Source organism: Nothobranchius furzeri, chromosome 12, assembly GCF_043380555.1.
Source record: "Nothobranchius furzeri strain GRZ-AD chromosome 12, NfurGRZ-RIMD1, whole genome shotgun sequence".
In the NCBI taxonomy this organism is placed as follows: Eukaryota; Metazoa; Chordata; class Actinopteri; order Cyprinodontiformes; family Nothobranchiidae; genus Nothobranchius; species Nothobranchius furzeri.
In genome coordinates, this window is record NC_091752.1 from 53464514 (window position 1) to 53480064 (window position 15551).

The 15551-nt window shown below is 44.1% G+C and overlaps 1 protein-coding gene across 3 annotated transcripts in view; it reads right to left on the reverse strand.

Moving 5' to 3' along the window:
- Nucleotides 1–15117, reverse strand: part of spag9a (sperm associated antigen 9a) — a 49375-nt gene extending 34258 nt beyond the window's left edge. For all 3 annotated transcript variants that reach the window (XM_070542695.1, XM_070542696.1, XM_070542694.1), the window contains exon 1: nt 14682–15117. In XM_070542695.1, the coding sequence (XP_070398796.1) occupies nt 14682–14981 (300 nt within the window). In that variant the 5' untranslated portion in view covers nt 14982–15117. The remainder of the gene's footprint in view (nt 1–14681) is intronic.
- Between the last annotated feature and the right edge of the window lie 434 nt (nt 15118–15551).

The following is a 15551-nucleotide window of genomic DNA, read 5'->3' on the forward strand; positions in this document are numbered from 1 at the left end:
AAAGAGGCGAGCTGAAGAAAACCTAGGGAAAACTGAAGAAACGTGAGCAACAGTGAAGCAATCACAGTGAGATCCGTTACTGTCTGTGTGTGTGCGTGGATGAACCGGACGGACTGCGCTCCCGGCCGGCTGCAGAGTTTTGTGTGTAGGGAGGGGAGGGCGCTCTATGTGACTGGCCAATCACAGAGCGTGAAAGGATTTTTCTTCAGCACGATTAAAGATATTTACCAGGTTTACTCGTGTCATGCTCATATTCGTCAAAAATGCTTTATCCGTACCGGATACTCGTCTGAAACGAATATCCGGCTCATCCCTATCTCTCACACAAAATAACGGAGATTTGATGAAGGAACACAAACACAAACTTGGTATTAAAGGAGCATGGGGCAGGATTTGTACAAAATCAAAAACAAGATAGGATGTATGTTCATTCTTGTGAAGCTAATGTGTGATGTTACAAAACAAAAAGAATGAGGCCACCCATGTGTCATTCCATTATCTCGAACAGGCTGTGTGCTGCAAAATGCGCTGCAGTTCGGCCACCGAATTTCCCGTGCAGTCCTACGGATGTGACGTCAATTGACAAAGCTTGCGCGTTCTCGACAGTTTTAAAACAGGAAGAAAACTTTGTCCACACTCCAGATCGCTAGGTGGCGGTAATGCGCCATAAAACTCCATATAGTAGAAGAAGAAGAACTATGTGAAGGGATTCTACCGCAACAGACACAAAGAGGAGGCAGGTTTTATCAGCGACAGTCAAAAACCAAAGGAACCCGATTATATTTTGGATACACGATGGACGAGTGGAGGCTGCTTCATTACTGACATGGCTCATTTCCTGCCAGGTAAGAAACGTCTCAACATAGCAGAGATGTATGTCTGTGATTTTGGCTAACTTTAGGGATTTGGTTATTACTACTTTAGATTAACTAACATCTTTGTGCAGAAACCTCTGAAAGCTAACAGTGTTTAGTGTTAAGCTTCCAGGTCAGTTTGAAATATCTAACGAGGCTGCACTTCTCACAGCTGAAGCACCCAGCTATAACAGTATCTCTTCTATGTTTTGTGGGTATATGTTGAGGGATCTCAATTCAATTTATGAAACAAAAACAATGACAATAATGAAAATAAAATAACTATTACCCAAGGGGGTTATTTTATGTAATTCAACATTGATATTTGTGTTCTTATTTACGTTGTTGTGATGCCTTGTCCCGTAATGCAAACGGTTTACCAAATGATCTCAGTGGCTTGAAACACTGGATATTCTTACATGAAATTAGCTTAGCTTGTTAGCAAGCTTTATCCAAAATGATAGCTATAATTAGCCTAAAACCATCATAATCACCAGCAGCCACAATGCCTTATGCTCATAAATTAGCATCATGATACTGTATAGCTCACCAGTCACAAAACCGGCTGCTGTGTTTGTCAGAGGAAGGTACACTTTCTTTACATCACGAGGGTCATGGATAAATGAAAATGCTACTGTCAGGTTAGCCTAAAGTAATATTGTTACTTACATAGTCGCTGGACACGGTGCTTGTTTTCATACCGGGCAGCGGTCTGGCAGCACGTCGCTGTGGAGTTTTTTTGTTTTCCTTCAGTAAAGAGTTGGTGCGCGCTCCCGTGCCAAGCTGCAGTTCCTCACAGTGCCGAGCGCGTCGCTTATGAGTTTTGTTTCTTCATCCTGCCCCATGCTCCTTTAAGTTATACGTCTACAGCTGATTACAGATCCACCAAGTGATTAAAATTTTTAATTTAAACAGTTGGGAAGACTGAAAATGTTTTTAATAACCGCCTGTGTGACCATCATAGTTGTACCCTTGAACTAAGCCTGTATCTAGGGGTGGGTAATGTAAACGATATAAGGTAGAAACAATATAAAATTGGGTAATGATAAGAGTTTTGGCTATATCGCAATACCCGATATCGCGATTATAACACATGACGTCACTAAGATGTGCACCCTGCTGACATTGGGGCAACAGAATGGCAGTGACAGCAAGCATGGAGTAGGCGGAGGAGGAGGCCTATATGCCTCAAGTGGCATATATTTGCCACATGAGGATATTTAAAAGCATGTCATTTTGACATATAGAAACAGAGGAAAAAATATATCGCAATATATATCGTTGCCGCACATGCTTCAGATTATATGGCAATATAGATTTGAGGCCATATCGCCCAGCCCTACCTGTATCCTCACATTTATCTGAAGATTAGTGGAAGCAATGTTGTAATATAATCATCCGGAGCTGTTTTATGTCTTTACTGAGTCAAAAATGCATTTGGTCAGAATGCTAAACGGAGTGCAGATATTATGCTTTGTTACCTCCAACCTGGCTAAGCCAGTCAGTTAGGGCTGCAACAAACGATTATTTGGATAATCGATTAATCGGATGGGGTCTCGACACGATTAATCGGATTACATGGGGAAATTTTTAAAAACTGCTAGGGAAACGTTATTTCTCTCCTTCCTTCACTTTATTTAACACAACATTATTAGAAAACAGTTCAATAGCAGAAAAACAACATGCCATCACCTAAATTGTCTTATAAGGTGTATAGACAGAGACCCTAAGCTACATCTATCTGTGACCTAAAATGCTTGGTCCAAGTTAAACAGCTTAAGGGAAATTCTCATCTGTTTTGTTTGATCTCATCTGTTAACATTTATTTTAAATGTAATTAAACATAGGCTGTGAATTAATCAAAATTGATCACTATTTCCAAAACTGACTGAAAAAATACCAAATAAAACAAAAGTAAATGAATGCCATCCTCCTTGCGATGATGCCCTGGGCAACTGCCATAAAGTCACATCAAGAAATGCTGCTGATCATTCCAATGATCCCAAATAGACTCACATTAGGCCACATGAAAGCAACTGAACCCAAAAATATATTAACCAGTATATAACTGCACTCTCACACAACACGCCTGCAGCAACAGTTAGGACTCCTCCCTCCCTTTTAAAAGCGTTTTTGCTTCTGAGGACATTGTGGTTGTAAAACCACATGCTAGTAGTCTGGCCCCGGTGTGATCAACCAGTTTCTGCGGGAATGTGACGGCGGAACCAGGGCCAGATTAACACTTTGTTGTACCCTGGGCAACAATATTCAAGGGCTCCATCATCACGACCCAAGGATCACCATAATGTGGTCACATACAGAATATTTTACTGTAATATGCAGTAAATATACTCAATACTTGAATGCCTGACAACACGTAACCCGCCCAGAGTAACCTTTGACCCACCTCGTGTGGACTGACCAATGAGGAGAGGGTCTTAACTTGAGGCCCTCTCTTCATTGGTCAGTCTGCATGAGACTGACTCTCAACTGACATTCAGTCGTAGGCAGCGAAGCGTCTCTGTGCAGCGCAAAAGCCCGGGTGGACAGTTTGTTTAATGTAGGGTGATCATATTTCCATTTCCAAACAAGAGGACAGGGGATCTGTGCCTATGACGTCACACTATGGCAACGCCACACAAACCATGTTGGGACCCATTTTTTGTAAGAACTCAATTAATATCAGATTCTGCCAATAAAAGGGCTCTAAAACAATTCATATGTAAATATTTAGCATATTTACTGCAAAATCTAATTTTTCTGCTTTAGTGCTGCAACAAGGTTTTATTAATAATAAATTATTATACCTTTTGTTTTACTACAGCATCGGTAAGCTTCCTGTGCACAGATGATTAAGGATGCTTGTTTCAGCTGTGAGATTAGACGATAGGATCAATGAAAAAATAAGTTGTCACACACTCCATGGAAACTTTCAGAGAATCCACAAATAGTGGCTTTCAAATGGTTTTGTTACTTTTTGCAAGTTTTTAAAAGAAGCAGATGAGACAGCATGTCTGATAATTTAGTTTTTCATCTGATAATATTAGAACATGTCAGTAATGTCTGAGGGGCTTTTATAAACACTGTATAACTAACACTACTGGAGAGGGCATGAATTACACAGAGGCTTCTGGGGAGCCCAGTTATGGGGGGGGGGGCATTTTGCCTTGGCCCCCAAAATGTCTTGAAATGGCCCTGGGTGTGTGACTGAGTTTTGAAAGTGATCTGAATTGTATCAGATGTATAAATATGACATGTGTATAACTTATTGTTTTTTACTGGTAAAAACGTGTCGTGGAGATAAATCTACCTACATTTGACTTTTCAACACTTTGTTTTGTTTTCTTGTTTTTATTTAACTATTTTCCTGTCCTGTCTGTCTCTCATCTTCCTGCATCTCCTCATAATTCTCCAGAAAATCTGTTGCCTGGATTCTTACCTTTTCACCTCATCAGTTACTTTTGAGCAGATCAAAGGGATCTCCTGACCGAAAAGCGCAGAGCGCGTTTTCGATGCTGCGTGAGGTGACATCACCACAGCACAGGTGATGAGCTCCGCAGTAGCGAGCTTCAGGCACAAATAAGACAGAAAATAGAGAACATGTGCGGACATGAACGATCGTGTGCTAATTATAGTTTTTTGGTTGCGCCACTTTGAGAATGGACCGTGCGCTGGAAGCAGCTGCCTGGATCGCTGCGCGACAATGCGGAACCGGTTCGCAGCAGCGCAAGTCTGCCGGCTCTCCCTCGCGCTGATCTGACTTGCTCTGGTCTGCGCGCAACGGCGGGCGGGAAGGGGGGGGGCGCTTTTGGAAGAGTTGTGCGACACAACGAATCGATGACGCAATTCGTTGCCAACGCTTTTAGTAATCGATTTTCATCGAATTTATCGATTCGTTGTTGCAGCCCTACAGTCAGTAAACGATTCCTCTGGACAAATATTATAGCAGCTTCATTCCTTTGGAGATCAGCCTGTGGGCACTGGAATCCAAGACAATGCCGGGAAGGAAATGCTAAATAAAAAAGATGATGTTAGAATTTTTTTTTTAAACAAAGGATCACATGACCTGGAAGTAACGTCCTGCTCCTCCAGCAGCCGTGACACAACCTCTTCTCAGTCCTCTGCAGTCATTCCCAACACAAGTCAACAAACACTAGTTTCAAGTATTTAAATGTGTATTAATATTAGTGTGTGTGTGTGTGTGTGTGTGTGTGTGTGTGTGTGTGTGTGTGTGTGTGTGTGTGTGTGTGTGTGTGTGTGTGCGTGCTGCAAACTGGGCCAGTTTCCCTACTGTGACAATGCCACGGGCCAAGGAAACGAACTGCGACAGACTCGCATCACATCCTTGACGGAAAGCAGACACTCAACAAAAACACCACAACCAAGGAGTTTCACATCAGTCTCCAACCATTTAAACCTGGACTGGAAGAAGTTTTCACAAAGTCTGTTTATGTGAATCAGTGAAACACAGTTTTACAAACTACAAATACTGAGGATGTGCAAATTAAGATCAGTGTATTTCCCACCTGAGTCTCACAAAAAAAGAGAAAATGCAGCGAGTAGTTGTCATAGTTAAACCAATACCTCCAGATGTCTAAATTAGGGCCCGACCGATATATCGGCCGATATTGGGGTCATTAACAGTATTGGCTATCAGCCAAAAAGACTGCCGATATGGCCAATATTGCGCTACCTATCCAGCAGATGGCGCCAACTTTATGATATGAACTCATGTTGTGTGGCTCCACACCTTTGAACTTTGAACAGAAATGATTATTGTGGAACCTTTTTTTATTTATTCTTATTTATGTTTCTTATGTGCAATTATTTCCTGTCCAGGGTGAATAAGTTCACCAAGTAAACTTCCACAGAGTGTTACTTTGTTACAAAGCACAAGTATTACCTTTTATTTATTGCTGCATTTTTATTATTTTAATATTCTTATAGGGATCTTCTGTCCCTAAGCTTGTGTGTGTTGTTAGATTCCCCAGAGTTAGCTAAGTCCGAAAAAACATGTTGTAACCAGTTGTTTTAGCATAAAGCAATGGAAGGGAAGGCTTGCATTCACCTAAAAAACACTACGATGTATGTGAATTCAGTTACATTGTTTTATGCTAAACTAAGAAAACCAACTGCTGCCAGATCATATTGGGCTGGTTATAAAATGCTTTTTCTGACTTGTCTAACTGGGGAATCTTAGCAAGACACAATTTTACTGAGTGGTGGAATATTCCTTTAAGTTAAAATGTATTTGTGGAAAGCACAGTTTACAAGAAAAAACTTGAATGTTAGATTTATGCTGTGTGTTCTGTTGTTTTTGAGATCTGCTAAATAAATCTTATTTGCATTACTTGGAAACCCTAGTGAGTTATTGAGACAGTTCTTTGGTGTGTAATAGAGAAATAAGTTTGCATCAAAAAGGCAGAGAATGAAGGGTTTAAGCTTAAGAAATGTTTTATTTCTTTTTTTTTGTGAGGGAGATTTATCGGCCATTATATCGGCTATCGGCCTTTGTTAAAAGTTTTATATCAGTATCGGTCCCAAAAAAAGCATATTATGCCTTTATTATGATTCTTAGTGGGCTTCCTAAACTTATTTTGACGTGGCTTTTTCTGTATTATTACTCATAGCAACAAGTAAACATCACGTAAAACGTTGCCTTGTGAGTTCTGCGTGCTGCCGTTTACGTGTTTTATGATCACAGCAATTAACCGGCTAAGCGGTATTTCATTTTTAATCAATGGTTGATCAATTGTCAGATCACACTTAAAAAGCAATTTGGATTGCTATTATCTGTCTCACCGAGACAGAACTCAGACAGATCCTGAGATGCTTCTGCCTGACATATTTATTTTATTCACGGAAAAAAATCAGACTAGTGATTTCTCTTGGCGTTCAGTTTATACGTTCAAACAGCACAGAACTCTATTTAAACTTCTTACATGTAAATCTATGTTATTTGTGTTTCTGTTTAATTAGTTTTATAAATTATAAATTCACAGGATCTTTCATGGAGATAAAGTCAAAGAGTCGGAGTTACCGGGGTCCCACCCTGGAGCCAGGCCTGGGGTTGGGGCCCGTGAGCGAGCACCTGGTGGCCGGGCTTTCACCCATGGGGCCCGGCCGGGCCCAGCCCGAACCGGATACATGGGCTCATCCAACTGTGGACCCACCACCCGCAGGAAGAACATGAAGGGTCCGGTGCATTGTGGATCGGGTGGCAGACCAAGGCGGGAGCCTTGGCGGTCCGATCCCCCGACAAGAAAACTGGTTTTTGGGACATGGAATGTCACCTCGCTGGCAGGGAAGGAGCAGGAGCTTGTGGCAGAGGTTGAGCGGTACCGGCTAGATATAGTCGGACTCACCTCGACACATAGCATTGGCTCTGGAACCCAAGTCCTTGAGAGGGGTTGGACACTCTCCTTTGCTGGAGTTGCTCCGGGTGAGAGGCGGAGGGCTGGGGTTGGCTTTTTGTTAGCCCCATGACTCTCTGCTTGTGTGTTGGGGTTTACCCCGGGGGACGAGAGGGTAGCTTCCCTGCGCCTTCGGGTCGGGGAACGGATCCTGACTGTTGTTTGTGCTTATGGGCCAAATATCAGTTCAAAATACCCACCTTTTTTGGAGTTCCGCGGACGAGTGCTAGATAGTGCTCCATCAGGGGACTCCATTGTCCTGCTGGGGGACTTCAATACTCACGTGGGCAATGACAGCGTGACCTGGAGGGGTGTGATTGGGAGGAACGGCCCGCCTGATCTGAACTCGAGTGGTGTTTCGTTATTGGACTTCTGTGCAAGCCGCAGTTTGGCCATAACGAACACCATGTTCGAACATAAGGATGCCCATCGGTACACTTGGTACCAGGGCAGCCTAGGTCGCAGGTCGATGATAGACTTTGTAGTCATATCATCTGACCTGTGGCCGTATGTTTTGGACACCCGAGTGAAGAGAGGAGCGGAGCTGTCAACTGATCACCACCTGGTGGTGAGTTGGATCAGATGGCAGGGGAAGATGCCGCGTAGACCTGGCAGACCCAGACGCATAGTGAGGGTCTGCTGGGAACACCTGGCAGAAGAACCTGTTAAGACGGTCTTCAACTCCCACCTCCGGCAGAACTTTGACTGCGTCCCGAGAGCAGTGGGGGGACATTGACTCCGAGTGGGCCTTGTTCCACTCTGCAATTGTTGAGGTGGCTGTTGCTAGCTGTGGTCGCAAGGTGGCTGGTGCCAGTCATGGTGGCAACCCCCGGACCCGTTGGTGGACACCAGAGGTTAGGGGAGCGGTCAGGCTGAAAAAGGAGGCCTAAAAGGCGTGGCTGGTCTGTGGGTCTCCTGAGGCAGCAGACAGGTACCGGATAGCCAAGTGGGGTGCAGCAGTGGCAGTTGCCGAGGCAAAATCTCGGGCGTGGGAGGAGTTTGGTGAGGCCATGGAGAAAGACTATCGGCTCCAAAGACGTTCTGGCAAACTGACCGGCGCCTCAGGAGAGGAAGGCAGCAACTCGCTCACACTGTTTACAGTGGGGATGGGGAGCTGCTGACGTCAACTGAGGCTATAGTCGGACGGTGGAAGGAATACTTTGAGGAGCTCCTCAATCCCACCTATGCGCATTCCGAGGAGGAACCAGAGCCGGGAGACCTGGGGATGGACTGTCCAATCTCGGGGGCAGAAGTTGCTGAGGTAGTCAAACAAGTACACAGCGGCGGAGCCCCGGGGGCGGATGAGGTTCGTCCTGGGTATCTCAAGGTTATGGATGTTGTAGGGCCGTCATGGTTGACACGTCTCTGCAACATTGCGTGGTCATCGGGGGCAGTTCCTGTGGAGTGGCAGACCGGAGTGGTGGTCCCCATCTTTAAGGAGGGTGACCTGGGGGATCACACTCCTCAGCCTCCCTGGAAAGGTCTACTCCAAGGTACTGGAGAGGAGGGTCCGATCGGTAGTTGAATCTCAGATTGAGGAGGAGCAATGTGGTTTTCATCCTGGCCATAAAACTGTGGACCAGCTCTATACCCTTACAAGGGTGATGGAGGGGGCATGGGAGTTTGCCCAACCAATCCACATGTGTTTTGTGGATTTGGAGAAGGCCTATGACCGTGTCCCCAGGGGCACCCTGTGGGGGACGCTCCAGGAGTATGGGGTGGGTGGCTTTCTGTTAAGGGCCATTCAGTCCCTTTACCAGAGGAGCGTGAGTTTGGTCCGCATAACCGGTAGTAAGTCGGACCTCTTCCCGGTGAGGGTTGGACTCCGCCAGGGCTGCCCTTTGTCACCGGTTCTGTTCATTACCTTTATGGACAGAATTTCTAGGCGCAGCCATAGTGTGGAGTGTGTCGAGTTTGGTGGCAGGAGAATCTCATCTCTGCTTTTTGCGGATGATGTGGTCCTCCTAGCTTCATCCAGCTCTGACCTTCAGCTATTGCTGGGTAGGTTCGCGGCAGAGTGTGAAGCGGCCGGGATGAGGATCAGCACCTCCAAATCTGAGACCATGGTTCTCGACCGGAAAAGGGTGGCTTGCCAACTCCGGGTCGGGGGAGAGGTCCTACCTCAAGTGGAGGAGTTTAAGTATTTTGGGGTCTTGTTCACGAGTGAGGGTAGGAGGGATTGGGAGATCGACAGGCGGATTGGCTCAGCGTCTGCAGTGATGCGGACGCTGAGCCGATCTGTCGTGGTGAAGAGGGAGCTGAGCCAGAAAGCCAGGCTCTCGATTTACCGGTCGATCTACATCCCAATCGTCACCTATGGTCATGAGTAGTGATGGGTCCAGCAACACCGACACACCGGCGCATGTGTCAAGCTCATGGAGCAAAACCTGTGTTGATGCGTGTGTTGCTTAAGAAAAAGTCACGTGACCAACACTGCTGCTGTGTCGCTCATTGCCAAGGCGCCAAACTGTGTTTATAAGGTATCGACTCTGCATCTGTCAACGGGATGAGTCGCCACGAAAAAATTACCATTTCAAAGATAAAACAAGACATCCCTCTTTACATCAAGAAAATGGAGCCAGAGAGAAAAAGAAAAGTTTCTGCTGTGTGGGATCATTTTGATCTTTTAACAGCAAAAAAGGTACGTGTTTGTCTTTCCTTGTTTCTGCGCATCTGTCAGAGTTGAAAACAGCAATGTGACTGGCTCTCAGTGTAAATTATTTATTTAATTTAATTAGGTTAAATGTCGGATCTGCTCAGCGGAGTTGTCTTATACAAATAAGAGCACTTCCTCAATGCTGAGACATTACAGAGTCAAGCATGAAAACGAAGAGGAAGCAAATACACCAAGAACGAACACAGGTAGACCTATATAGACACTGGGCGTGCTTTGTCACAGTTGTTTTACTAATATATGTTTTATTATTTTGAAATCTAGAATCTAGGAAGATTGCTCTGGACCAAGCAGTCCTGAATTTTATTATAAAGGACTGCCAACCCCTGAGCATTGTGGAGAGTGAGGGGTTCAGGGGGTTGAATCAGGTCCTTGATCCATCTTACGTTATGCCAACCAGAAAGGTTTGTATACACAATGTCTCAGATAGCTGCTGTTACATGTAATATATACAGTGCCAAATGAATTAAGACCATCGTCTGATTTAAGGTTTATGACACAACAAAAAAAAAAATAAACACTTGTGATTCAAATATTATGCATGCTTGAATAATTTCCGTCCGGTGTGTCAGCTCACATTTGGGTATAAAACTGGATTAAGTTTTAAATTCCTACCTTCTATTCAACAGGGCAAAACACAGAGAACTTCATAGCTGGATGTTTTTCTTGCTTTAATGACAGGTGGTCTAATTAATGTGTTGAGTACTAGACTGATTTGATTTTGATTCCTTTTCAGACGGTTAAGGAAATGATGGCCAAAAGGCATGCGGAGGAACTCGAACGAGTAAAAAGGGGAGTACAGCAAGCTGTGGCAGTGAGAGTAACAGCTGACATGTGGACCTCCTTGAACATGGAGGCTTACTTAGCTCTTACCTGTCACTACATCAATGATAATATGCAGTTGTGTACATCTGTGTTGGGAGTCAAACACTTTCCACAAAGTCACACTGCTGACAATCTGGCCAAAGTCAAAAGGGGCATGATGGATGACTGGGCCATAACAAACAAGGTAAGGTGTCTTGTGACCGACGCAGCACCAAACATGATAGCAGCAAAACGAACTCTTCAGATTCGACATTCAATCTGCATTTTGCACACAAACTAAATTTAATAGTCAAAAAATCCTGTGATCAGATCCCTGAACTTTCATCCATAAGACACAAATCTAGGCAAATTGTATCATTCTTCAGATCAAGCACCACAGCAAAAGAGAAGCTAGCTCAAGTGCAGCAACAGATGGGACGGCCCACCTTGAAACTTGTCACTGAGGTACCAACACATTGGAACAGCACATATCAGATGCTGTCACGGCTACATGATGAGAAAGAAGCAGTGTGGGTATCTCTTGCCTCTCTCCAAACAGATTTAACTCCACTCACAGCTGATGAGTTCAACATCTTAAGGGAAGCACTTCTTGTGCTGGCCCCTTTCCATCAGGCCACAGTGGAGTTGTCTGAGGAGAGGAGAGTTTCAGGATCAAAGGTCATCCCGATGATGAAAATGCTAAATTGTGCACTTGAGCGGAACTCTTTACATCTACACACACAAGCAGCCACACATCTCCATGACCAACTTAGACGTCGCGTCACAGACACTGCTTCCAATCTGGAGTCATTAAGTGTGTTGACCCTATCAACACTTTTAGACCCCAGATTTAAAACACTCGGATTTCGTAGTTCCTCCGAGTGTAGTGAGGCTGTCAATCGCCTGAAAATGGAGTGTGCTGCAGTAATTGCTCACACAACATCTGAGCCACAGCCTGGACCTTCATTAGAGCAGATACCCACTTCAGGCAAGTTGTTCAGTATTATCAGTTTATTTTCACATTTGTTTTGTTGCTAATGTGTATTAATACAGAGTAGAAGACAAAAACTAAAACGTCTATGTATTTTTTATTATTTCAGATAATCTGTGGCAGCAGCTTGATCAAGAGGTTGGCAGACAAACCACCAATGCAACAGCTGACTCGATCATTGAGGTCCAGCGCTACTTAGCAGAGGGAAACATTTCAAGACAAGAAAATCCATTAACATACCGGGGGAACCGGAAGACATCCTACCCACACCTTTTCCACCTGGCTTTACAGTTTTTGTGTACCCCAGCTTCTTCTGTGCCCTGTGAACGCGTGTTTTCGAAAGCTGGTGAAATAGTGTCCAAAAAACGCAATAGACTAAATGCCAACACATTGGATAAACTTATTTTTCTTAATAAAAATTTATAAACATAAAAAAACATTTGAGTCAATGACACTGAAATGGGTAATATCACATTCACAGCACTGTCACTTTAATTGTCACTTGGTATCATTCACAGAATATTTTGAGGTGTGTATATTTTAAATTTAGAAGTTTAAAGTAATACCATATGAAGTAGGCCTACAATAGCTTACAGTGTATACAAGGATGATTAGGTCATTGAATCAGTCTGTTGTGTCTCCAGTATGTTGCCTGCAATGATATTTAAAGTCCAGTAGGTGTCATTATAGAGCAAAACAGCAGCACTGTGTCGACACAGTATCAATACTATTTGGGGAATGTGCTGAAACGCTTCATGAGGCTTCATCTACCCATCACTAGTCATGAGCTTTGGGTAATGGCCGAAAGAACGAGATTGCGGATACAAGCGGCCGAAATGAGTTTCCTCCGTAGGGTGGCCGGGCTCAGCCTTAGAGATAGGGTGAGGAGCTCGGACATTCGGGAGGGACTCGGGAGTAGAACCGCTGCTCCTCCGGATCGAAAGGAGTCAGTTGAGGTGGTTTGAGCATCTGGTCAGGATGCCTCCTGGACGCCTCCCCGGGGAGGTGTTTCGGGCATGTCCTGCCGGCAGGAGGCCCCCGGGTCGACCCAGGACACGTTGGAGAGGTTACATCTCCAATCTGGTCCGGGAACGCCTTGGAGTCCTGCCGGAGAAGCTGGTGGAGAAGGCCGGGGAGAGGACGGTCTGGAGCTCCCTAGTTGGGATGCTCCCCCCGCGACCCGGACCCGGATAAGCGGAGGAAGACGACGACGAAATTATAAATGACAGGGCATCTCAAATCCGGTGAGAGGTCCGCTCCGACAGCTTCTGGCATTTTTAAAAAGTATCCCAGGGGCATGGTAAGGGTCAAAGATGTTTAGTCTATTTAATTTCTGACTATATAAAACAATAAAACAATTTCTTCGGTTTTAAAGTGTGAAGTAAACTCAGACGGAGTAAAGTCCAAGCCGATCCCGTTCATTTTGTTTACCTTTGTTGCCTGCCAACATGGCGTCTACTCTCTGAGAGTCAAATGACGTCTGGAGCTCTATAGTTCTTTAGAGCACTTAGAAATTATAATTAGAGGGATGGCAGGTTGAAAAACGTCTGCAAAGAGAATTTTTTGGGAGTTTTACCCTAAAAGCTTCATGTTGCCCATCAGGGTTACCCAATGATTTTACTCATCATCCTCCTGAGTGCCTCAGATTAGAGGCCGACCAAAATATCGGGCCGATATGTTCAATCATTTCAATATCGGCCAAAATTATTTTTAAAAGCCGATAGAAAAAAATAAATAAAAATCAGGCACCTGTGTGGCAAACTGCCGCTATTACTAGACTAAAGAAAGGGCCTGAAGGACCCCAACACACCGTTTATTTTTTAATGTTTTGAGTTACTTTGATATTTGAAGTTCAATAAATATTAAGTGATTTATTGACTTATCTAATTTATATTTTACACGTTGTCTTTCACAATCAATGTGCTGCTAAAACGAATATATACCAGCCTTAATAATCAGCTTTAGATATCGGCCATCAGCAACAACATTCTTTAAAAACCGGTATCGGCATTTTAAAAACCATATCGGTTGGCCTCTACCTCAGATCCCTCTAGCCTCTACTTTTACATGAAAGTATTTGTGGATATGTTTTAAGTTTACATACACTTGCATATATCTGATGCTGTTTTGATGGGCTGGGTGGGTGTTTGTCTTTATTTCATTTCAGATAATAGCAATCATTAGAAATTCATTCTCTTGCAATATTTGATGTTTAGGTTCAATCTGACTTGTGAAAAAAGTCACTTATGTATCAATAATATAAATGACTGTAAAACAACATTTTTGCTCATACCAACATTAATAAACACTGGTATAGCTGATTTTGTACACTAGTTTAATTAAAATTTGTTGCAGGTGAATTAAAATTATTACAACAAAAAAGCAGACATAGGCTGACCGGTTCTATTATTATTATTATTATTGTTATTATTATATAATCTATATCTAGTGAATCCGGCTTAATTCTGAGAAAATTTAGGCCTAAATAATGCTACAACCCACTGTTCTTTCCCCCATCAGCTCTTCTTTGATCCAGATGTAATGATTTGGCTGTTTAGTGTAAATATAAACCATAGGCTGTACATACATATAAACACACGCTACAGCAGAGGACCAAAACGCTGAGTCACGTTACCCAGGCTCTCAGACGTGACTTCACTATCTGATGCAACAACAGCTGACAGATAACAGGTGTGTCTGCTGAGGGGACGTGCGTGTTTGTTGTGGCTGTGAGTTAATAAGCCCCGTATACATGAACAAGGCCGGTTCAGGGTGGTTTTAGACCCACTCTGCCTTGTTTACATCCCGGCTGAGCTGCGTGGATGCTGCCGGGCCACGTGTGCAGGTTAATCCAGGGATGCTGGGAGGAGAGGAGCACCTTAGGCGGCTCCCGTTAGCCTTCTAATCGGGTTTGTTTGCATCCCCAGCTCCTTGTGTCAGCTCACCTCCTCCGCGTGTTTCCTCAGCGCCTTTTCCCGCTCGTACTGGGTGATAAGCTGCTCGTTGTCCTCCTTCAGCAGCTCCAGCTCCACTTCGTGCTCCTGGTTCTCGGCGAACACCGAGTCCAGGTTCTCCAGGACGGCTACGACCAGTGGCATCAGCTCCTTCACCACGTCTTCGTCGTATTTGCCAATGAGTCTCTCGAACTCGCGGTAGATGGAGTTGGCCAGGCCCGATACCCGCTCGGACATCATCGCTGATGTCCCCGGGTCGTCCTGGTACACAACACCGTCTTCCAGCTCCATTTTAGTCCTGTCGGTAAACAGAGCAAGCCCGGGTTTTATTCCACGTTAGCCCGCCACTCTGGAGAACTGTAACCCCCCTAATTAAAACACACACACGGACACATTGGGAACAGCGCTCCGATGTGTTATTACGATGCAAGACCAGCTACGTGGATGTCTTCCTATTTATTCCTGTTGTTCCCGTGCTGCATTCAAATGCTTTCTAAAAGCTCGTAATAACTAAAATTATTGTAAACCAACTAATATTTCCTTTTTAAACACAACTCCCCCTGCCGATTTTTTGTTTTACAAACATGCAAAAAAACAAACCCATTATCAGGGATTAATACCAACATAAAACATCGCAATGAGATCACACACTTACCCAGTAAACAAAAACACAATTTATGTCTTGTTTGTTTTCTTTTTAATTGTTTAGTTTTAAAAACACGAGACGTTTTAACAACATTTAGATGTCCACAATTTTTCATCTGGAAGATAGCAAAAAGCTCAAGTCAATGGATGTTAGCTTCGATGTTACAAGTTAGCAGCACCGTATTTCCGACTAGCTGTGAATCTATCATCCAACAG